The sequence below is a fragment of the Fringilla coelebs genome (assembly GCF_963513975.1).
Source record: "Fringilla coelebs genome assembly, chromosome: 8".
NCBI classification, from domain to species: domain Eukaryota; kingdom Metazoa; phylum Chordata; class Aves; order Passeriformes; family Fringillidae; genus Fringilla; species Fringilla coelebs.
Genome location: NC_140066.1, coordinates 28,794,889 through 28,819,207, shown reverse-complemented (window position 1 = coordinate 28,819,207; position 24,319 = coordinate 28,794,889). Strand labels below are relative to the sequence as shown.

The following is a 24,319-nucleotide window of genomic DNA, read 5'->3' as shown; positions in this document are numbered from 1 at the left end:
AGATGAATAAGTAGAGGAAATTTGAGATCTATTCTATTTATGCTTTCCTTGATTTGATTATAATCAAATTAAATCTTCATTAGCATATATACGGTTGTGAGTAAATTAAATCTACATAAAGAACGAGACATGTTTTGTCTGAGTTAGTAGGATTTCCCAAAGATAATTTAAAAAAAATTCCTTTGATTATAAAGAATGAGACTGTAACACAGAATAACAAATGAAAGATGGTTCCTTTGTTTGTTCCTTTGTGCATTTAAAAGTAAAGCAGCAGTCTACATGTGCCTTTCCTACTTTAGGCAAAATACAGAGAATCTTGGCATAATCTACGTGCTCAAGGCTACAAGCTGACAATGGAAGCACTCCCATTCCAGACTGCCAGGGCCTCCAGAGAAATTGCCAGTGATGTGAGTTGAATGATTCAACCTCCCTTCTTGCCTAATTTCTGTTAACTTCATGTAAAACAATGTCTAAAGCAGATTTTACTGAATTAAAGCAACTCCATAACCATGTGAGACAAGTGTGAGACAGAATATATTACTTATGAATGAGAGTCTTTGTGTGAATTAGGAAAAAAAGGAAGAGGAAGAATTGCTGCTAATCGGGAACCAAGCCAGGTTAAACATCTTCCAGTGGGAAATAGCAAATGAATTTAAGTATTTGCAAACAGAAAGAAAAGGGATTCTGCTCTTTTTTAGGCTGTTGGCTCCTCATATCATAACGTGACCACTAACTCTGTGCACTCTGTTTAGAGCTGACTTTTGGAACTATTTAGTATTTTGAAATTGAAATGAAGTCAGAAAAAGCTGAGGGTTCTTTGAATCTCCAAAAATCAGGAGTTCCCTCTCTGGTTAGTAAGTAAATATCAGTGCAAATTCCTGTAAATATGTATCCCCTTAACTTCTAAAATAGAAGAAACAAGTCATCTTATCCTTATAAATATCCTATCATTTGCATTGTTGTATGCAAAACCGTCAGACATGGTGGTTCCCATTTCTCAGAAAGCCTAAGTTCATCCCTCCTTTACAAGGTATGTAATAAATTCTAGGAAGATGGAAAAATTCTTCATTTTGTGTAGTACTTAGTTGCATACTTTATCTCTTATGTGATAAAATACGAATATATTTCACACATGTTTCTTTAATGAAGCAACCATTTCTAGTTGTAATTTATAATATATACTTAACCATATTTTGCAGAGTGCTTTTGGTTACAGCTTCAGATCTGCTCTAGAGGGTACAAGTCTGTAATACAATTACATCCACTTACAACAGATCTGAATTTGGCCCTTCATCTTGGAAGCACTTTATAAACATTAGATGCTGTAATTTAATCCCCACAACTCTCTTGTGTGGTAGATAAGTGTTATTATCCCATTTCAACTACATTATGAACTCTTCAGGGCCCAGGCCTTCCCTTTAAAGTTCTAAGCACCCTGTTGATGCTGTATAAATAAGCATTATCATCATCATCACTATTTCACAGAGAGGATAAATGCAAGATCACAGGGAGAGTCATTGTCCCAGCTAAGATGAGAATGAGGGGTTGCTGGTTCTTATTCTTTCCAGGAAAACTGAATTTACTCTTTAAAATAGCTGGGTGGCATTTGCAAATCTGAAGGCTACAGAGTGCACGGTGTTTTGCTTTTGTATAGATTTCTTTTTCTTCTGTCTTTTGTTTGTTTCTCTCACATTCTCATTCTCTATTCTGATGGGAATAGCATTCTTAGAGAGATAATAAAAGTACGTGATTTGAGGTTAAATATGACCAATGTTTTGGGCATATTCAGAAAATGCGATGAGATGCGCTTAACTTTAATGTTGCAGCTCCTGTGGTATTTAAATTTGAGAGCAATGAGATATTCAAACAATTGCTTTCTACTGCTACATACTGGTTTTACAGAAAACATAGATGTTTTAGTAATTTATCTTAAGTTATTTGCAATAGCTGGTCTAAGTTTGGCACATCTTCACTTTTACCCTTTTTCTAAATTTTTAGTACCAATATAAACACAATTTTGTGATGGAGAGAGGAAAATGCATTGGTGCCAGAAGCGTTCTGGATGACGCCAGGTTGCTGCACTGCTTGCATGCTGCCAAATTGCAGAGTGAGCAAGAGTACAAGAAGGGATCCCAAGACATGTGGTCTCAGTTTCATCTACCCATGGACATGGTCAATCTTGTCCATGCCAGGAAAGCCCAGGCCCTAGCGAGTGATCAAGATTACAGAAAGAGACTCCATGAATTTACAGCACTTCCTGAAGACATGAAGATGAAGTGGGCCAAAAGAGCCCACATGCTGCAGAGTGAGGTAAAATCTTTCTTTTGGACCCTACCAGCCTCAGTAAGTAGGCTGTACCAGTAGCTCAGGCTGCTCCTGATCCTGCCTAGAGAGGGACAGGATAGGATGTGAGGGAGGACCTCAGCACTTGGCTCTTGCCTTTAGAACCCCAAATCAGGAGTCCAGACAAATGGTGATGATGGTTTTACCTGATACCCACACTGCCCAGTAGAGTAATATACAGCACACATGAGTTGATTGTCATGTCCTTTGTACATAGAGGGGAGAACAAAAATGAAAGTTGGATGATTGGATTAAAGTCACACAGTGAGACACCATGATGCTGAAGTGAAGTCAGGATTGTTGGGATTGCCGGCACTTTGCTGACTTTCACTTTTTATTGGGTCTGCCTGATTTTCTTTAATAGATTAGGAGCTAAAAGCAAGCCTTTAATGTGAGTAAAGAAAGAGTAATGTGTCCTCCTAGAAATGGGGTTAACGAGGAACCATGAACCAGATAAAATAATTAGTATTCCTGACTTGTACTCACCTCATAAAATTATTTCAAAAGAGGTTCTTTTACGCCCAGTACAAACAGGTTATTACTTACTGCTTTGAGTCATACTAATTCACTCGTGGGGCCTTCTCTTGTAACTTGCATATGATACATTATTTAATTCCTGGTGGAACGAACAAATGCAAACAGTTTGGCATTACGATCTGATATGTGCATGGCAAATGAAAAACCTCAAAATGTGAATATGAACCAGGGAGTTTTTTAAAAAACCTTAATAGCTGTGGATACAAAACTGATAGTTAACGATTTTCATTTTTAACAGCATCGCTATAAATCAGACCTGAACTTCATGAAAGGAGTTGGTTGGATGGCTCTGAGATCTCCGCAGATAGAAAGTGTAAAGAAGGCTGGAGAGCTCATCAGTGAGGTAACTGATAAATCTTTCATGGGATAGCAAGTCTGTAGGAATTGTTTACCATCAAGGTTCCTCGTTACATGACACTTACGAATGTAGCTTATCATTTCCTTTTGATGTGGGAGCCTGTTTATACAAGGTGTAAGTTACCAAGAAGCAGTATGGGAGATGCAAGTCCACTGTGTGACACCTGCTGAATATTTTCCATTCCAAATGAAACACAAGAGTATAGGCAAAACATGTAGCAATAAATAAATGCAGGAAACTCCATTATGAAATTCTAAGCAGGTGGTTATGGAAGTTGTGTAGAAAGATACAGCACTGACAACCACAATGAAGGGGCATTTGCCTGCTCAGTATCATGCATTAATGGAGAAAAATTATGAGCTGTCAAAAGCGTAGTGTTCAAAAGCTTTTTGCATGTCAATTTTAGTGGGAAGTCTTTTGTGCACACACACACACACAGACACACTCACAAAAAAGTTCTGTGCCTGATACAAAGGCTTCCCCAGTCCCTAGCTGAAAGAGCAACTGAGACTAAAGCAGAACAGCGGCTTCAGGAAAGTGTCTTTTATGTTTTACCCCAGGTATCACACTCCTGGAATTGTCATATATCGTTAACAGGAACTTTTTTTTGCTTTGTTTGTTTTTGCTGCCTCCTGCCCCTCTCAGATAAAGTACCGTCAGAAGCCAGAAAGTCTGAAGTTCACTGCTGTGGCTGACTCTCCGAGTTTGATTCATGCCAAAACCAGCTACCTCCAGTGCAATGACGTAGGTTTCATTCTAATGTATAAGTGACCTTAACTTTTGCTGTACCATAATGCTTAAAAGAATTGATCTTGACATTGCTTCTGCCTGCATTCAATGACTTTTGGCCCCACAGAGGCTGTACAAGGCTGGAGGTTCTGAAGACAGGCACAGGTACACCCTGCCTCCCGATCATCCGGATTTCATCCGAGCCCGCCAGAATGCACTCTACATCAGTGATGTGAGTAAACCTTCTCCTTTGGGAAGAGGGCTTGCTAAACTTCTTTGGGAATGAAAACTTTCGTGTATGTAGAAGCCAAGTTCTCTGAGCCGGACCAGAACTAAAAGAAGCCAGAGGCAGTGAACAGCCAACATGTTGCTAGGTTTGGGCTGGAGGAGTCGGGTAAATTCTGCTAATTTTTCTTTCGAGCATTCATTTAATTTTCTAGGGCAGTAAGCTATTATTAAGGATTTCATACCTTCATTATAGATATGATTAGTTACAAATTAAAATCTTTTCAGTTTTCTTTGGGTGAGGGAGGAGGGAGAAGCCTCTTTCCTAGACTATGTATTCTACCTTTCTGAAGCTGCAACACTGTGTTGAAATGATCCCTTAGGTGTAATTGTCATAAATCTGGATGTAACTGAATCACTGAGAGGAATTAGTTTAAAGAGAATTTGTTTCCACATTATCTCTATTCCTGATGTCCTGTTCCCTGACTAAATAGCTGTTGTCTTTACCTGTAGGGTCAGAATAACCTCAGTTTGCTAGGAACTTTAAGATAGGCGAAAGAAACAAGTAGAAATTACATTTTGAAGCAATAGAGGAAAATGTAAAAAGTCAAATAAAATGTGCAAGGATTGCACACAAATGAAAGGTCATCCCTGTTAGCAGGATGTACAGTAATGCTTACATTGCTTCTGCCCTGGCTGTCTTGCAGGATTTCTGGCATCTAAATTTACTTTCAAATTTATTACCACCTAGCAGTACAGCCACCAGTGAAAGAGAAGATTGTCTTAAAATGTGGAGTGGATTTTGTATTCCTTTTCCTATGGTCACAAACCCCAGGAGGGGTGAATCAAAGACTTACAGAAAGCAAATGAATAAAATCAGAAGGGGAAAGCTGAAAGTGTCAGCTAAGATACCAGGTCTGTGTAGTAGGACCTGCAGACTGGAAGCTATTTTAAGAAAGCTACTAATGGAAGAAGAACCAAATCTAGAGCAACTTCTCTTCAGGATGTAAATGTGATTCACATCCTCAAAGTCACATTAGAACCGGCTGTTATTCCACATGAGTTAATGAAGCCACATGTGGCTGGGGATAGAGATGAGGATCATTTGAAAAGCTTGAAATAACTGGTATTGAAATTAGGATGCCAGGAAACCCAAGACACTGTGAGTGGATGCATCAAAAGAGAGAATAAGGGCAATATCAATGCAATATTGATGTGACTGATGCATCACAGTTTCTAATAGAAATTAAATCACATCAAAAACAACCACATTCAAGTACAAAAGGAAACCCTGGTGGCACTTTTCAGATGAGGCATTTTATCATTATGGTGAATAGAAAAGAAGTTGAAGTGCAATAGAACTGGATCAAAACCTTGGAGATAGTACTGATGACTCTTGATACAAATAAGCCCAGTAGGATAAAACATTTATTATTGCAGTTATGGGACTACGTTTAAGAAACTGCAGGGGGAAATGACTTTTTTGTTCTTTTCTTTTCAACACAGAAATTGTATAAAACATCTTGGGAACAGACAAGGGCATCTGGCTATGATTTTAGGATTGACGCCATCCCCTTCCAGACAGCAAAGGCTTCAAGAGAGATTGCTAGTGATGTAAGAATTGTTCTGCTTCAAACACTTCCCAACCCTCTTCCCAAGCCACCCCATCATGCAAAAATGGGTGAAGTCTGACATGAGTGAACATTATTCTGGTATGGAAAATTGGTGATCCAATGAAACAAAGTGCTGGTTAAGTGCAAAGATTTCCAGCTAAAGTCTGCCATTAGTAATGTCCGATATCAGGCTGTTCTGTCTTATGTCCCAAGAGCTTTTCTTGGGAAGAAGACACATTATGCTTTAATCAAATAATATAGGTACTAGGCTATGAATAGTTAAAGCATGGTCTAGGATAAAGTGGGTTATCTTTGAACACAGAAGACCACAGCTGGCAAGAAAGCTTAAGATGGAGGAGTTTCATTGGTTGAGCTCTGTATTGTGTGTACCCAAGAGTGCAACAGTAGGAGGATCTCTGATTACTTTTGAGAGATGAGCATTTTGGGCCCCCTAAGTCTTTCCACCTCTTTAAAAATGAGCACAAAAGTAATTCTTCTAAAGTGTCTTGTTAGATTAGGAGACGTGGTTTGATATCAAACAAACCCTTGGTCTTTATGCACTACAGGAAACATGATTGATAGCCAGGGGAGGATAAGTTATTTCATAACAGAATTTGAAGGTAATTTGAATGTGAAAATGAGATTTTCCTCTGTACTTCCTGCAGTACAAATACAGAGAAGCCTTCCTGAGAGACAGAGGCCAGCAGATTGGATTCCTCAGTGCAAATGATGATCCCAAAATCAGACATGTCCTCAGAGTGGGGAAACTCCAGAGTGACCTCCAGTACAGGAGTGATTATGCCCTAAACATGGCACAGTTCCAGAGTCACCTTAACCAGCCAGGATTCCTCCATGCCAAGAGAAGCCAGCAGCTTGCAAGCAATGTTAACTACAGGCAGCCCTTGCACCAATACACTTGTGACCCTGAGCAGCTAAATGTGAAACATGCAAAGCAGGCCTACAAGCTGCAGAGTGATGTAAGTGTGGCTGAGTGAAATGGTCCTTCCATGGGCTGGGGGCTGTCTGTGCAATCTCCTTTGCTGACCTTACCTGCCAACAAATTCACCTTGAAAGAATCACAGTCTGCTTGCTAAAAATGAATAATTTGTTTATTATTGACTCTACTGCTCCTTTATATGCTCTCTGTTGAATACCCAGTGTGTGTGATTTGGTTAGAGCTCAACAAAATAATACATCCTGGTGCATGTTTCATTCCCTCAGATAAAATACAAGTCTGACTTGAACTGGCTCAGAGGCATTGGCTGGACTCCCCCAGGCTCTCACAAAGTTGAAATGGCAAGAAGAGCTGCTGAGCTGGCATACCTTCGGGAAATGGGATTGCTGCAGCCTTCTACTCAGTACAGACCTGGAGCTGTAAGTAGAGCTAACCATCCTTCTCACAAATCCCAACAGCTCTGCTCCCTACCTGCACACATCCTGTCTAAGGTTTCTGAATGCTCCCTGGAGTCTACAGTTCTCCCCACTGGTCTGAACAGGATATGTGCACTTCCCTCATGAAGCTTTGTGCCTTAGTGTACATCTTAATTTGAAGGAACCATTGAAGGAAATTCAGCAGTGTCATGTTAGGATGTGTTTTCCTCAACTTGTGGATGGTGTCAGATCTCCAAGTGTCCCAGTACCTGTGAGGAAAGCAGAAGCAGAGGTAGAAGGGACTCCCCATGGAACTCCCATTCTCTTTTCCTAATTTCACAAGGAACCACATGTTGCCATGTAATTCAGTGTTGCCATGTAATCTCGACTGGCAGCTGTATTGACAGGCTGAGTGTAGGCTCCTGACAGATAGTATGTGCTGTGGGAGGCTTTGTGCAAAGGGGCAATGCTCCAGCCTCCTCTGCCTCTGTCCAGCTCAAGGTTAAAGATATTACAAGCAGGGATCTTCCAGGCTTTCCTTCTGTCACAGGGATAACTCCCAGCCTTCAGTGTCCCAGCATAAGACAGCAGAAATCTATACAGGAATCTCATAGTCCTTACAGTTAGGAACCATTCAGCTACAATAAAAGAGAAGCATTGCACTTCAAATACTCTGATCATTTAATTGTTAACTTTGGTAAGAAGTCAAACAATAATCCAGACCAAGAGAAACAGTACATATCCATGATTTACATTCCCATCTGAAAAGTTACTCAGGAAATAAGTGAAAACTATGGTTGAGTAATGGAGACAGTGGGAGCTACTGTTATTGATAATAGTAGCAGTATCTTCATAAGTCAAAGGTATGATAATGACCTGATGGTCCCAGGGAAACCTACAAGTGTGCAATCCATGTGGAACTCAGGTGTTTGCTGGTTTGCTTTTTATTTCAAAATAGAAACTAGGACTTCAGCACATTTAGTCCTTTGGTATGTGAGGAATCTAACTTACATGAACAGGTCCATTTTTTGCACTTCTCCACAGCAGAAAGGCGCTCTGTGCAGAACAGTGATTTAGATTTTCCTCATTTTTTTGCCAGTTGTGTAATTTTGAATATGAAAATACTGTTACAGAATAATAGCTAAAACCCTCCCCTATCCACTGGTTGGTTTCACAATTTTTTGGGTTGTGATTTTACAGGACCAGTTGGAGACAGAAGGATCTCAGCAAGCTGGAGTCAATCCTGATGCTTCAGTAATTCTGCAAGTCAAGAGAAGGCAAATGCAGCTTTATCAGAAGTAAACAGAAACATGACATAACATAAATAGATTTTCATCTTGTCCTGCAAATCCTGTAGCTTTTCCAGTTTTCTGGGAAACACAATAGATGGCTTTTAAGAATTTTTGTTTTAAAAGGCAACCAAAACATTGCAATTTATAACTGATCATTTTATTTTTGTGTGGATACTTTGTGATCTATCACTGAATGTATTACAGATTCTGCTATTTATTTAAAGCTGTAAATGAAATTAGTACTAGATGACTGGCAGGCTCAGCTTTGTACCATGGATGGTAGAATATGAAATAATTTATAATGAATAAATCAGGTGACTCTTGTTCCATGTTTGTAATTTTTGGAGATTTTTGTGTTCCTGGAATATTGGCACCATTGACCTGAGAGAGTACAAAAGCACAGTTCAGAGATGAACGAGTTTAAGAGATGAACGAGTCAAGGGCCAGTGGGAGAAAAGTTATCACTGACTTGCCAAAGGCAGGTCTTCCAGCAGACATCAGGGAATCTGTTCTAGATTATCAGGATGTATTGAGGTCACAATCGCTTCAGTTTTTCCAAAACTTCCAAACTAAAATATCAGAATTACTCTTTGCAGTAGGGGTAGCTATTGACAGGTTAGGTAGCAGCTTAGAGAAGGTTGTAAACCCTGGAATTCAAGTGAGAGTGACATCACTATTTTAAGAAATTGGCTCTTCACAAACAAGTCTATTCTTTATATCCTGATTTAATCCCTTGTTTTTCAAATTTTAGTGCAGAATCATTGGGCAAAAGTTACACAATTTGACAGGTACATCTTATGAGAACTCTCAAATTATCCAATGGCTTTAGACAAATTTTTTAATAGCATTTAGTACTACTAGCTCTCACTGGTTAAGTACATATAAGCCATTGTAGATCTGGAGCATAACTTGTAATTATTCTCTAGTCAGGAATAAAGTGGATAATTCTAGTACTGAAAGTTTGCTTGATTTTTCAATCTGAAATGCGTCACTAATAAAATTTGTAGTTATTTACCCACAAAAGTGCTTTTAAAGATAATTGCTTGATCCTCTCTCCTCAGGAAATTCCAATGGTTGCAATCTTGCAAACTCAGTCACATGGTGATTCTTATGTGTATGAAAAATGGTACCGGTTTTAAGAGCACACACCAATAGCTTTGAGGTGTCAGGGTCCAATGAGTGCAGAAAAAACACCTTAGACAGGAGGATGAGGGGAAGAGGAAATGTCTGGCAGTAGCTGAGCTGGGAGAATTTTCATGGCTTGAAAAGCAGATCTAGAAGCATGATATCAGGGCCTTTCATTGTTTGAGGAAGAAATGGAGTAGCTTTGCTTTCTGATTTGTTTAGCTAAAAAATATGGGCTTATTTCAAAGCCCACAACAGAAAAACTGTCACTGGCATTCTAGCTAACACTCTTAAGGCTATTTTCAAGATGGTGATGAAGGATGCCCCATGTAGGCCATGAGAAAATATCAGCAATATTTTTCATCAAAGATGAGGCATTTAAGGAGTGACTAAAACCAGTAGAACTCTCAATCTTACCATTTGTCATTCCAAAGCTCTCCTACTGACGTGACCTTGATGAATACTGAATCACAGCGTTAATCCAATTGGCGAATTTTGTCACCTGGGTATAAACTCCTGGCTTGTTTTTTAACCCACATCCCTCACCCCAGCTCACAAGGCCATAGACGTAGTAGGAGCCATTTGCTACACAAGTCAGCGGGCCTCCAGAGTCTCCCTGAGGAAGGAAAGCACACATGAAGCATGAAGCAAAATAGTAAGCAAAGCATGAAGCAAAATAGTAACCAAAATCAGAATTCTTCACTCTCATCACAAGAATTTGAAGCTGTAATTATGTTTTTTTCCTGACAGATGTACCACCAGATGCTGCTTAGCCCCTAAGTGGACTTGCAGTTCTGTGGCCAGGTCAAATGATACCAGACTTTTTGGCTGTAAGTTTTAAATTTTTTCCAGTCTCTGACATAAATCTGACAAGGTCACATGAAATTTCCCAGGTATGAAACTACCAGGAATTCAGAGCCTCAACTCAGAAAGATAAAGATGGGATCCCTGGCAATAATGAAAACTTAAGCTGTCTCACATTCCTCAAAATAGCCTTATTCTGAGTTGCTTACTTGCATGGTTTTTTTTATTTCTGATTTCTATTCCAAAACATGCTTTACAGTGGTAATTTGCACCTTAGGAAGTGTTGTTCAAACTGTTTCCTACTTTTCAATGGTGTAAGTATGAACTTGTTTCACATTTGTGTTAGCTGTAATGAACAGAAACATCAATACTGACTCCCTGCAAGTCTTAGCTCTGATAGTGAAAATCAGATTAGAATTGGCAGTCAAGGTAGAGGCCATAACAAAACTGAGGAAAAGAAAAAGAGCAAGTTTTCAGGTTATTATGACAAACTGCCTCAGAAGTCTCTTGATTCCACAGATCTGCCTGTAGGTGACAGTGGCAATATTAGCTCTAAGGATGTACAGCTCAAAGTGTACTGCAGATAGGCTGTTGAAATACACAGATGTGAGAACAGATACATATGCTGCACACTGCCAAAGCTCTGCACAGCCTGACTCTAAACACAAAAAAAATAGTGTTCAAATACAGAAAAAGCAACAGACCTGACAAGAATCGACTCCGGGTTTCCGAAGATTTCCTGCACAGAACATGCTATCATCCAGTTTGCCATTATGCAGTTTGGGCTCATTGCATTTCCTCTGTGAAATCAGCCTGACATTGGCATCTAACAGCTGATCGGATGAGTCACCTATGGGACATGCACCAAAAAAATGGAGTCACTATCTTCCCATTCCTGTCATAATTTGTCTTTTATTCAAAATACAAGGTTCCTTGGCAAACAAATGGGATGGGGGAAGAGAAGGGGGGATGCATGTGCTAGCCTGGGAAGGAAAGAACTATCTGGCTGAAGTGATAAGTTTCCAATGAGCTGGAGCCTGAAGTTCCTCTCGGGACAAAGTTGTTGTCTATATGAAAGTTAAGTCAGGTATTCAGAATTTGGTTCCAATCAGCTCTCTCTGTGTAATCCTGCTTTTCCAAGGTGCTGGTTGTCTGCAGCTCCCAGAGGTCCCGTGGGACTTTGAGCTGCTCAGCACTTCTCAGACTGGTTCTGTTAGATGCTTTAACATGCAAGCTAATGAAACAGATGAAAACTGAAAATCATACAATATTTAAGGGCAATGATTAATTGCAGTGAATCTAAAGACATAACTTGACATCTAAAGGCAATAGCCTTAGTTTCAAAGTACTACATCTGTAGATAATTAAAGGTGGTTTATAAGTTTGGTTCTGCTTGAGTTTCAGGAAATATTCCATTTCTGCAGTGATTTCCTGAAATGCTAATAATAGCTCTGCTCAAAGAAGGAGCCATTTAGTTTGAACATGTACAGGGTACTTGATATTCTTTGTTGGGGGGAAAAACCCATAAAATCCCCTTTACTCTTTTTAAGAGAGACTTTATTTGGAACTTTAAAAAAAATGTCCATTAAATTCTGTTGGTGCATTCTGATCAAATGAACACACTTGTCTCTTGTGGACTTCAACGGGAGTTATGTGAAGAGAGAATTCGGTCCCATGGATCGTATCAGGCTGTATCAGTCACTAAGCACTAGGACACCCACTGCAGCCTCAGTAACAGGTTTTTCTTCTGCTGCTTCACAGCAACACATCAATCAGAACATGAGAAAATGCATTTTTCAGAAAATTGCCATTATCTTTTTTTGAGCATAATACTGTCTCCCCTTAGGATTTACTGTGGGCAAGAAAGGTTTTTGGGTAGAGCTGGTTGAACTTGAAAAGCTTGGGTATTTTTTTATTTTTCAGTACATCTGAAGGTCCAGATGCTGCTTCCAAAAAGCTTTATCTCACCCAATGGGCTGGAAAACCATGTGAAAATTCCTGTCTTTCTTGGTGCTGTCTTGAAACACACAAGCTATGTGATAGCCTCTCTTGGTACTTTCTTTCTTCAGCTGGCTTCAGATGAAACCATGACACGGAGAGTTGGATGGCAGGCTAAACAATGATCAGGCATCTTATCAAAACTCTAACAGGTTTAGTTGATTTAGCAGTTAGAGATTTCTGCTAATGAGTAATTTGCATGGCATGTTTTAGCTGAATTTATTCTTTAATTCCATGTCTTGGTTTCACCAGTGGCTAGGTCCTCATTTGCGTCTGGCAATTGCTACTGACAGTAGCAGCCCACCTTGCCACTGGAGTACCCACCAAAATCCAGTTAGTCCACAAGTACCTGTCTCTGTGTCGCCCCATCCTGAAATGAAGCAGGAAGTCCCAGCAGGAAGGAAGAAGTCTGGGAGACATGCTATTTTCACATACTTTGTTTCCACTGCACAGTAACCATCAACAGGCTGCAGTTTAAGTAGGGCTGGAGAGGAGATAAACAATAACAAAAAGCATTCGGAGCTAATTTTGATCCCTGACTATTGTTAGCAGTTGTTACCATGCATAAACCCAACATCCCATTTGCCCCCCTCTGCTGGACCTGTTCCCACTGTTTGGCTCCTCCTGAGCAGTGACCTCTGCATCACAATTTACATCCCAAGAGTCAAATGGGTCTAGGTCAAAATTTGGTCTGATTATTTCCAGAGAATAGTATCAATGAGAATTTTACATTCACTTTGGTGGGAGAGAGGCACTTGAAACAACAAAGACTGGAGGTGAGCCACGTGAGTATCAAATAAAGGATTTACCAATATCATTGTATAGGGCATGACCCGTCTCCTCTCTGTATTTGCCATGTAAAATTACTTCCACTGCATCAAATATTTGCTCATGATCCTCTTTCTTCTTGAGGTTTTGCTTGCCAAGGGCTACTTGGATCTTTGTTTTTGGGTTTCTGGGGGAAAAAAAGTCATTTATACACAGACATTTTTTATCAGTGGGGATGCACTTTTAGTAATAGGAATTCAAGATATTTCTTCGTGTTGTAAAGCTTGGCCAGAAGATTTACTAAAATCCTTATAGGAAGGCTTAGATAGGAAAGTAGTGGTGTTGGAAAATACATGTTCTCTTAACTTGTTGCAATCATGAAATAAAGTGATCTAAAGCTGCATGTACATGATTTTCTTTGCATTTTAAGGCAAAATCTTCCTACTTTCCTCCTTTTTTCCTCTCACACGACTTTTTTAGCTCATTTTATTTGAGTGGGGCCTAAGTTTGTTATTTCAGCAAGAACCATTTTCAAGTATAACAACATTTTTGAGCATGTATTAATTTTTTTTTTTCTGTCCACATATATGTTTTCCTTTCAATTTCACTCCCAGCAATCATTTTGATTACAAATAATTTGGATACCAAGCTGCCTTTACTAGCTATCCTGATTTTTATGCATTTGTCTATCCTAATGATAGGACATGCACTTACTCAAGGCAGTGTGCAGCAGTAAGAACCCAGCATGATCTAATTAGCACTCCACCACAGAAATGTTCAGTCCCGTCTGGAGTCTGTATCTGCAGAGATGCCATCCAGGGATGTTTTCCAGGTGTAGCCTTGGATCCACCATAGATCTTCTTGAGTGTCCTACGAATTTCTGGCTGTCCACATGTTTCAAATATTTCAGGAGGGTCTGTAGGGGGTTCTGTCGGGGTCTCTTCAGCTGCATTGGAAGAGACAGCAGATGTATAATGCAGAGTTAATATCAGACTGGAAGAGTTAAGCAGCAGGGAGTCACCTGCTGCTCTAGACCACCTACGTGCTGCCAAATCACTTGCTTCTAATTCTTTACCTGAGCAGAGTGAAACATCACAGTATTCCCAATCCACTTCATTATTTTTCCTGACGTAGCACCAGGGTTTTTCATCCTCATCAGGATTCCTGAAGGGAACAGTTGAGAGAATCAGCCAGCAGGACCGGGGAAATCTCCATGAAACTAGTGAAGGAGCTGAGGATTCTTAGGGAGAAGCTTCATGTTCCCATATGGGAGATGAGCAAAGATAATATTTCATTAGATTGACAAAGAAGATGCCTGAGCGAGGCATACAGTACTGCCATATTACTATTCCCATACCTATTCCCTATCTTAGCCATAAGAAAAATGTGTGACTGGTTCAAAACAAAGAGGGCAGCTTCTGGAAGCCTCATATCAGCATGGTTAGAGAAGGTATCTCTAACATTCTGGTGTTTTATGGGCAGGCAGTGTCTAAAAAGATGTGGGATCATAACACCATTAGTTTCTCAAATTCATGAGCAGTTTGTCCTCAAGGATCTCTTTGATACAGACCTCTACAGCTGCTTCTTCAAAAATGTTACCTGCAGAAGTTGTGTTCACCAATGCCATGTGAGTCAGCATCCTCCATAAAGGCATTAAAAGGATGGTCCAAGAGATGGTGGGAATTCCAGTGCAGGCAGGTCCTGCCATTTTCTGCTTGGTTCACTCTACCTCTATAAGTAGAGGAGTCTTCTTCATAACAATCATTTGGTCCTGGAGAAAGACAATGCTCTTATGAAAATGACTTTTGTGTCGTTCCTTGCTCAAAGTGGTTCCTCTTCCTTCCCTTCCTTGTCTTACATTCATTTTATGGAGGATCAGAAATACCTACTGGGCCAAGTAATTATGTTCCTTATTGTACACAGGCCAGAAATTAGAATAATGTCCCAACATCTGTCTGTCTTCTACCTTGATTGACTTCAAATGTCACCCATCAGCCTGGGGAGTCACAGGCAACTGGACAGGCATCTTCACTACATCAGATTTTCAAGGTTTAAGGTTTAAGGAAATCCCAACATTTCTTCCCTGTGTAACCTCTGAGGACCTCTGGACCTCACTAACCATGTACCAGTGGGACCTTGTCAAAGCACACTTAGAAAACACCATGATGGGAACTCTTTCAAGCCCCTTTGCCAGTCTCTTCCTCTGAGCTCTCTCTGCAAGGTCCCTGGTGCCCCAGTGTAGTCAGGCTCTTGGAGCAGTGACAGGAAGTGACCACAGGATGCTACAGGAATAGCATCAGATAGTCTGGCTGCAGGAGGAAGCCAGCCCCTTGCTCTCTGGAGGTTCACCCCTTCCCCTGAGGGGCTGTGACATACCGATCTCGCAGAATCTCCCTCTGAAAGGTTCAGGGCACTTGCAGGTGAATTTTGATCTGTATCTGTTCCGTATGCAGGTGCCTCCATTTTTGCAAGGGTTTGGGCTGCACTGTTTGGATGCTGTCAATGTGGAAAACACAGAACAGCCTTGTCAATGTGCTGAACACTACACAGACACTCCCCTGCCCAATGGAAACCAGGGAGAGCTCCCACTCAGCCTGTTGGCTTTGAGTTCTCATGAAATCTTGTAAAACACATGTCTCTGGGGGTTTTACCAGTGACTGAACCACCACCCTGCAAATCAAGCATAAATCATCACTGGACAGTGATGGATGGGAGCTGCAGCATTACTAGGGCAGGATCACCCCCTGCAGTGGGGGATTTCCCCCTGCTGACTGGCCATGATGCTGTCCCCACCACAATTTGTGTCCAGCTGAGTGCTCACCGTGCTGGCAGGAGGGTCTCTTGTAGGGAGGCTTGCAGCTGCACTTAAAATAAGGTGGGGTTAATATAACCAGGCAGTCACCAACATGGCAGTTTTTCTCCAGACACATGTTCTCCACTGTGGAAAACACACATAAAGTACATCATCAGCATTTGTGTGTGCACAGGAGCTGTGCCTTTGCAGGGATCATGGGAAGATGCCTTCCCTTGATACTCTAAGGAAGCTTTCATTTGGCAGATGTGGTCTTGGGGTCTCACTTCTTGTTCACAGCATCTATGGTAAAATTCAGCTCCCCACTGCCCACCTTGCAGGGCATAGAGGAGCACTCTCTGCACTCCTGAAGTTTATTTCACTGGATGCTCTTTAGACAGACTTTGGCCTGGATGAGGTCCTAGGAACTATGGACATGACTGCTCTGAACACCCAGCTCAGCAAACAGCAGGTTTATAAAGTTGCAACAGTAGCATTACCTGCCAAGATGAGGAGTGTAGGTTAGCAAAAGAGCCATTACCTTTTTCACATGTAGTCCCACCGTATGGCTTGGGGCACTGACAGCTGAAGTCACTTCCTTTGGCTTCACAGGTACCACCATTCTTGCAGGGGTTGGAGTAACATGAGTCTGCAGAGGTAAGGATGGAGATCTTTCAGCATCTCAAACTTCATCACCTGCTTTTTCTTCTTGCATTTTATGGTTGCAGGAGTCTGTTTTCCTGGGCACAGCATCCTCTGTAACAAGGGCTGTGCTTGTGCATCAATGCAGCACCCACAGGAGTGATATGAGTTGCTGCAGAGTTTATTCCAAGCTGCAGTGGCTCAGAGCTTTGGCTCTGGAGATCCTCTACTCCCCTTGCCCTATTACAGAGTTGTAATGTGGCAAGTCCCTTCCTTTGATCAGAGATAGATTTGTTTCTGTGGCATTGCCTCTGCCTGTCTCCCTTCATGCACTGAGTCTGAGGTGATGTGGATTTGGCAATGTCCTGTTTGGAACATAGCATTAAATCTCCCCTGGAAAAGCCACCCACTACCACTAGACTCTACCATACCCCTGGGTGGCTCTTGGCTCAAGGGAGCTGGCACCTGCTGAAAGTCACTCGTGTGCTGCTCCTTACACTGTGCTCAACATCTCCACTGCAGTCCAGGCTGCCAGGAGCAATTGGTACTGGAGACAGCCCAAAGTCAGCTCTGCTGCTTTGTAACAGGGGATAACTTGGAGAGTGTTACAGACAACTTCCCTGTCTCTCCTTTTGAGTCCCCTGAGCAATCTCTAGGATCCTTTCCTGTTCTCCTGAAGTTTGGCAAAACAAAAAAAAGGAAAGGAAATAAAACCCTTGCAACTGATAAAAGAAGGGAAAAAGAAAAAAAAAAAGGAGAAGAAACCTGCTCTACATTTGGTTCCTAGCATAAATACAGAACATATATTCCATGAAAACAGCAATTACATCTTACAGTGTCTATAGACAAATAAGCCTGTGCTTTTTTGTAGTAGCAATCAGAAATGTTCTGCATGATCAGAATCCATCCTGTGAAACCTGGAGATAAAACACAGGATCCTTACAAGAGAAATACAAAGAAGAACACTGCAAACAATTCTCCTAACTCATCCCTTTGATGCAGGCATTTTGAGAGCAGGCTGGCAGCCAGGCCTGCCACACTCATGCTTCAAGCACAGGGTTGGGATTTTACCCCTTCCTTGCCTTCCTGCCCACCCCTGACAGGTACCTGCCATGTAATCAAAGACGCCTGAAGATGTCTCCATCCAGCTAAATTCCCCCGAGAGCTCCTGGTGGACGTTGGTGTCCTGCTTCGCTTCTGTATAGTAGTAGTTCTCATAGTAATCAGTCTCATCTGCAGGGAGGGGTGAGAACAGAGGATTAAAACTGGAACAGGAATTAAAACTGGAAGGAGACAAATTGTGAAAGAAGTTATTCCTGAGATGGACAGTACTTTTCCCTTTCAGTTGATTTGGGATATCAGTGGGTTGGTCCCACCATCTTGAGGACCAAAGATGATGGTCAGCTCTTCCTTGGCATAGGCAGAGCTCACCTAGCGCTCAGCATGGCCACCCTGAGCACAGCTGGCCCCAGTGCTGCCCTCGAGGATGCTCCTGAGGGGCACAGGGGCTCTGGCTGCCCAGCTGGCTCCTGTGGTGACAGCCAGGATGCCCCAGGGGGAATGCAGGCCTGGGCTCTCCAGGCAAAGGCACGAGGAGTGTGGTACCACAGCCAGGGCAGATGATGAGGCTGGTACCAGCACAGAAAGAGGTTTAGGCTCCTGTAAGAAGAAGTATTTTCTTTGTCCAACTGCTTTGCTGACCATCACCACCACTGCTGCAGAGAGTGAGGCAGGGCCCTCCCCAGCACAGGGGCCCTGCTGTGTGCGGGGACACAGAGTCCCATCCCGAGGGCAGCTGGGGGAACAGAGTCATCCACCTGCACGACTTTGTGACTTCTCAGTCACAAAGCAGCCTCGGAGCAGCGAGGGCCTGGCACTGCGGCCATGAGCTGTCTGAGGAGCCCATCCCTGCCGTGCCAGCCCGCGGCCTGCAGGGCCCGGCCCTCATGGGGCCTGCAGGGCCCGGCCCTCATGGGGCCCTCATGGGGCCCGCGGCTCTGCCAGCCACAGACACACCGGGGGTGTTGGATTAAAGGGGGCTGGCGGCTCCTGCCACAGGTACAGCTCCTGCCCGTGGAAGCCACTCCAGTGTTTCAAAGACAAGCTATGGTAATGAGCAAAGCTAAGCTACGTACAGAGACATTTTAAAAAGCTCTCCCCTAGGGCCGGACCGATGGCCCCATGGATAATGCTCTGCCTTGAACTGATTATCGACTGCATTATCTTAGTTTTCTCTCCTCATTCATTCACTTGCAGCCTTTATCTTTATTCTTTCTTTGCTTCTGAAAAAAAGAAAGAAATTCCACGTTTGTACAATGGGTGTTTTATATTTCATATTAAAATAGAACCGTCTTTTTTTCTTCTCTTTTTTTTTTTCTACATGCCAACTCTCGTTTCTCACAAAAAAAAAAAAAATAGAGGAAAGTTTCACCTCATTTATTGCTATGTCAAGTCAAGACTCCTTTTCCTCAGCTCATTATTTCCACAGGAGCCGAGTCTCGACTATGTGCAAGTGTTGCAGAAGTGTACGCCTTGCTGAGGAACAGAAGGATCTTGCTGAAAGATAAGGACATTGTCTACACTGAAAAAAATTAAAATTAATGTGATGTAGTTAAGGAAGAAAAACAAAAAGGAAGTTTTGCAGGAAATGCAGCCTCCAAGTTGACTTTGTTGGAGAGGAGATTTCGCAAATGACTTGAGGTTGAGGGAACTGTCTGAAGTAGTCTGATTTTGTATCCCCTGTTTATTTTCAGAATCTTAGAGGGGCATGCTGGCTTTTATTCCACGGATGCTGTCTGAAGGATGGGGTATCCTTTTTTATGGAAAAATATACCTGCTTAAAGTTATGAAGGATGAGCAGGGGAGCGACGGCCGTGAAAGGCAGACTGCAAACATGCCAGAATGCTTTACAGAGGACTCTCCTGAGTCAACAGAGGAAAAATTTGTGCCCTGAATGTGCACAAATAGCTAAGCCATTGTGGAATCATCTACCCTGGGTTTTAAGCCAACTGCTCTGTGTGTATTGTTAAGAAATGACACTACCGTCACTTGATTTTTGTTTGGCATGATTTCTCAGCAGCAGATTAATCATTTATTAAGAACACTTATGTAATTACTTGACAGGTTATGAATGACTTTTAAGTTCAGCTCTTCTGTAAGCAAGATGGCCAAGGTATAATTCATGAGGTTTGGGGGCACAATCCCCCATGTGCACTGATGGGGCAGTTTTTGGAGAGGCTATATCCCACCTGAGGCCAGTTTGGCACCCAGCAGCCCTGAGCAATCCCCTCAAGGGCTGGCAATTACCATTTCAAGAAATTTAATGGCCAAGGCATGGAGTTCAGGGTGCATGTGGAAAGGGCTCAGAAGACATGAGCAAAGACTTTTGGGTACTTGTCCCTCATGTGGATATGGGAGTCAGGAAGCTGAGGTTACTGGTTGGGAGACCAGCCAAGGTGATGTAAGAGTGCAACAGATCTAAGAAATGACCAGTGTCCCTGCTTTCCCCATTGCTGTCCCTCTTCATGAAACTGAGAAACAGGCATAGCTCCTACAGGTCACATGAGTGATATTTCCCATCTCCCAGCTGCTCCATGTCATCTCCAGCTGCATGAAGCAGTGAAAAACAAAGACCAGAAAACCCTCGCTGGGGCATATGATATCAAACTAAGAGATGTCTTCTTATTTATCACTGTTTTGACACTAAGTAACTATTTGGCTTCCACATCTCTTATTTAAGAAGTGCTCCCATTCCAAATTTTTAAATTATTCATAACAAGCCATAGGTTTAGCAAAGCAAAAACAACACTTTTTTTATCTGAGCACATAATTAAAGCACAAAGTCTGATACACTGGTTGATTTAAACATATTACTAAATCAGAGTGTTCATTCTTTGTAAGTGCTGGAAAACCTTAACACGCTTAAAAAAGCAGTGATCTGACATTTGTCACTGAAATGTGACTATTACATGAAATTAAATTAGACATCCTGCATGCAAATTTTCAAAGAATAACTTTCCTCTGTGTAGTACAAAAAATCCCCCCATAATTGATAGACAGAGATTGACTTTTAAAGCTTCAAATCAGCTTTGAGGTCTGGGTGATCTTTTAAACTGTGCAAGCTTTCATCTGCAGTTTTTCACATTGCCAAGAGCTGTCAATCAAGCAATGGATTTCTGATCAATATCCCCTTGTTCATTAGCTGACACGGGCTCTCTGTTACGGAGAGAACAGATACCCCAATGCCGACAGTCACACTGGTTTCAAAACCTTCCCTGGATCAAGTGATGACTAATGTTCCAAGTGGGAAAGTGATGCATTAGGATGCCATCGGGTGACCTGAATTGCGAGGTAACTTTGTTGGACTGCAGTTGTCAAGATGAGTGATGTGCAGAGTTAAAGCCTATTGCCAACACACATCAAGAGTGCCAGAAAGTACCCAGCATTTATTCAAGCTCTCTGAACCTCTGGAGACTGACTGAAATCTGGCCTAATTTAAGCAGGATGAATTTTCCTACCACCCCCCTAAACACTTTTTGTCCCCAGCTCTGAGATTATTGCAGTGTTATTTTTATGAGGCTGAAATCCTGACTGTATTTTAAATAATGAGATATTCCCCATTTACTTCTGCAGAGATGAGACCTCACAGTATTTCCTCCCTTCCAAGCAAGCTGTGGCTGGGAGTAGCTGCAGCTTCAGAAAGAAGGGAGACCAGCTAACAACAAAGCCAGAAAGCCTTTCAAATAGTTTTGTGCCTGTTACTTAAAAGCAGTTTTGCAGCACTTTTTCCCTCAGAGGGATGGATGCGGGGTGAAGGGGAATCATGATGGCTGAAGGAGTGGGAACTTTAAGGGGGATGGGGAGTAGAAGATTGTAGGAACAGTGGGGGGACAGATGTAAGGACCATACACCATAAGGCAGGGAATGAGTTAAGAAATTGTTAAAGGGATAAGCCACCATCAAAAGGCAGATCAACCAGTTTGCACAAGGCTATGTAAACCTTGAATCAAGTGCATGACTGCGGCCAAATATTTGCAGAACCCAAATACTGAGCTCAGACATAAAAATGATTTGGAAATTTGTTTTCTACAGACGTTATTAGAACAGCAACATTGATTTGGGCACTGCTGTATGAGCGATAAGATTTCTGGTTTGACCTGAAAACCCAAATACCACTGGAATAAGCAGGAATGCAGATGAATAATAAGTGCATACTAAAATCCACCTTTTTTTTTTTTTTTTTTGCAGGAAAATCAGCAAAATTATTGTAATATTTAACTAGATATTCATTATAAGCTCAGGTCTAACAGCCACTGAAATCAAGAGATGAAAGAACAGGGCTTACCTGCAAAAATACTAAACTTATCAATAAAACCATAATCTTCTACATGGACCATGCAGGCTGTGAAAGGATATACAAATCCTCACACATCGTACACATCCTCACACAATATTCATCACAGCTTTTCCCTTATCAACATCTTAATGCAACACAGCCTTTAACGATTTTTACTTGCATGGGCTTGTTTCTGAATCTTCTAGCACTTGGGACAAAGCCTTGCAGAGATAGGTTCCACAGTTAGTTGCATGCTGCAAGGGAAAGTCAGCCTTCATTTATTTGACCTCCAGTTTTGATCCAAATTTTGCTCTTTGCTCATCTTTCTGTGAGATTTGCAGCCCAGCACCATGACCTCTCCTCCAGACCATGGACCACTGTTGTCACCCATGGGTCTCCAAGGCACAGAGTGACAGAAAGTCATGGTTTGGGACAGAACTGAGAGTTGCAGGTGTGGTCCAGGAGAAACCCTTGATCATCTACAAGGTGGTACTGCTGCTGTACCTCAGTTTTTGTTTCCATGTGTCAGACACACTCCTGGCTGGGATGTGACACAGCATTGTCCCCACACAGCACATATGGAGGCCTGAAAGCACTCATCATATTACTTGTCCAAAGTCAAACAAACTTTCTACTTGATCACAGACCATATTTTAAGCACAGCAAGGCTCTCCATGAAGTTAAAATAATTCAGCACTGGGCAGTAGTGAGGGGTCTTGATGAACCAGGTTGCCAGCCTCTCAGTTTTGTGGCAGGCAGAAGCTGAAATGAAGAAACTGAAACCACTTACCTTCCATCGTGTTGGCCTGGAAGGAAGAATGGGAAGCCTGCATGAGATAATAAAGGTCAGAGAGTCATTTTCTGGATAAAACAGAAACTAGCACAGAGTTTTGCTTACAGTGAAAAGTTCTGTTTGCCTAATGCTGGACACCCAGATAAGGCTGCCGTCCCTGCCCCTCCCCCCTTCCTCCCCCTGCTATGGAGCTTACTGACCTAGATTTTTAGAGCTCTTTGAAAAGGGTAACAAAATGTCAACAACCCATGGGAGATGTCTGGCTTTTCCAAGAATACTGCCTAAGCTGCTGGGCTGGTCTGTTTTGGGACAAACATGACCTGAATGAGTTCAGTTGTCTCTTTGCTTATGAGGTGGTGGCACACTGGCTATTTGTCCAACTCTAAGATGCTGACTGAGGCCACTCTCCAGCTGGCTGCCAAAGCTGAAGGGTAGGAGGTGCCTGGGCATGGCAGAGTGGATGTTGGGCAGTGCTGCATGGCCCAGGACCTTACACTTGGGGTGCCCAGTGGGACCAGGACCCCTGAGCTGGAAGGCTGTCAACAATCTTTGGATGCAGGAGAATATTTCTGGCTGTCTCCAGGAGGAAAGGCCATATGTCCCACCTCCAATGTGGGGCTCCAGCCTTTCCTGTTTGGCTCATGATCAAGGGTGAGCAACAAAAAGCAACAAAAGAAGAAGGAAAACAGCACTTAGCCTTTGAAGAGTGTGAGTGAGGTTTATCTGAAAGGGAAGGCACTGACACTACACCGGGACACATCCCCAGTGTGACAATTTCCGTGTTTTTTCCCTCTTGCTCTAAATCCCAGCTGAGGACAGCATTACCTGCCTGCAGTGAGGATACACATGCTAACAGTGGGTTGTGAAGGAGATTTGAAGCTGCTATTCTTCACCCCTCACATAATTTTAGGTAGTAAAATTTATTTTCAAACAATTTAACACACATAAGTAAAGACAGCATACATACACATGCAATTATTATGTGCACATATGCATTGCTACAGATACAATTAACTGTAAATATATGCCCTGTTTAGTCACACATTATATATAGAAGAAAGACATTCTCAGATAATGCTGGTTGAGACTAAGAACAAATGAATCTAAAGCAATGAATAAGAAACAGGACAAAATAAAAAGCTCAGAATTCACATTTGTGAATATTTTCTGGATTTTCTGGAATATATAAATGAGCTTTTGCTTCAGGCACCTTTGCATCCCCCTCATGTGTTTGAGCCAGGGAGAACAGAAACTCCAGTTCTCCCCTTCCCCACTGACTTAAATGAGAGCAATGTCCCCTGAACCACTCAGCAGAGCCCCTTCCCAGGTGTATTTGAGTGAGCCACACACATACAGAACTAAATCCTTTGCAGCTGGAAGGACACACATCCTCACACAATTGCCCCTCCTGAATGAGTGTGGAGATGATGGTAAATGAGAAGGCTGTAAAAGCTCTGTCCTTGGTGTATATGTTTCCGGAGTGCAGGTACAGCATTTGTCAGATCCTTTGCCAGACCCCAATGGAGACCACATAAAGCAAAGGTCTAATTGCTCCATTTACAATTAGTGGTAGTGTTCATCCATAAACACAGACC

The 24,319-nt window shown here is 42.1% G+C and overlaps 2 protein-coding genes across 2 annotated transcripts in view; one reads left to right on the top strand and one right to left on the bottom strand.

The window, feature by feature from the left end:
• The window catches only part of NRAP (nebulin related anchoring protein), a 47,633-nt gene extending 38,836 nt beyond the window's left edge, over positions 1-8,797 (top strand). The window contains exons 34-42 of the mRNA XM_084210616.1: positions 300-407; positions 1,999-2,310; positions 3,119-3,223; positions 3,884-3,982; positions 4,095-4,199; positions 5,699-5,806; positions 6,471-6,782; positions 7,027-7,179; positions 8,377-8,797. Of these exons, the coding sequence (XP_084066742.1) occupies positions 300-407; positions 1,999-2,310; positions 3,119-3,223; positions 3,884-3,982; positions 4,095-4,199; positions 5,699-5,806; positions 6,471-6,782; positions 7,027-7,179; positions 8,377-8,478 (1,404 nt within the window). The 3' untranslated portion in view covers positions 8,479-8,797. The remainder of the gene's footprint in view (positions 1-299; positions 408-1,998; positions 2,311-3,118; positions 3,224-3,883; positions 3,983-4,094; positions 4,200-5,698; positions 5,807-6,470; positions 6,783-7,026; positions 7,180-8,376) is intronic.
• A 142-nt stretch (positions 8,798-8,939) lies between these two features.
• Positions 8,940-24,319, bottom strand: part of HABP2 (hyaluronan binding protein 2) — a gene marked incomplete at its 5' end in the record, with an annotated part of 20,355 nt that continues 4,975 nt past the window's right edge. Inside the window, 12 exons of the mRNA XM_084210617.1 lie at positions 8,940-10,209; positions 11,102-11,247; positions 12,745-12,879; positions 13,205-13,350; positions 13,878-14,109; positions 14,239-14,327; positions 14,763-14,934; positions 15,540-15,659; positions 15,985-16,101; positions 16,496-16,603; positions 17,704-17,829; positions 22,722-22,758. Of these exons, the coding sequence (XP_084066743.1) occupies positions 10,033-10,209; positions 11,102-11,247; positions 12,745-12,879; positions 13,205-13,350; positions 13,878-14,109; positions 14,239-14,327; positions 14,763-14,934; positions 15,540-15,659; positions 15,985-16,101; positions 16,496-16,603; positions 17,704-17,829; positions 22,722-22,758 (1,605 nt within the window). The 3' untranslated portion in view covers positions 8,940-10,032. The remainder of the gene's footprint in view (positions 10,210-11,101; positions 11,248-12,744; positions 12,880-13,204; positions 13,351-13,877; positions 14,110-14,238; positions 14,328-14,762; positions 14,935-15,539; positions 15,660-15,984; positions 16,102-16,495; positions 16,604-17,703; positions 17,830-22,721; positions 22,759-24,319) is intronic.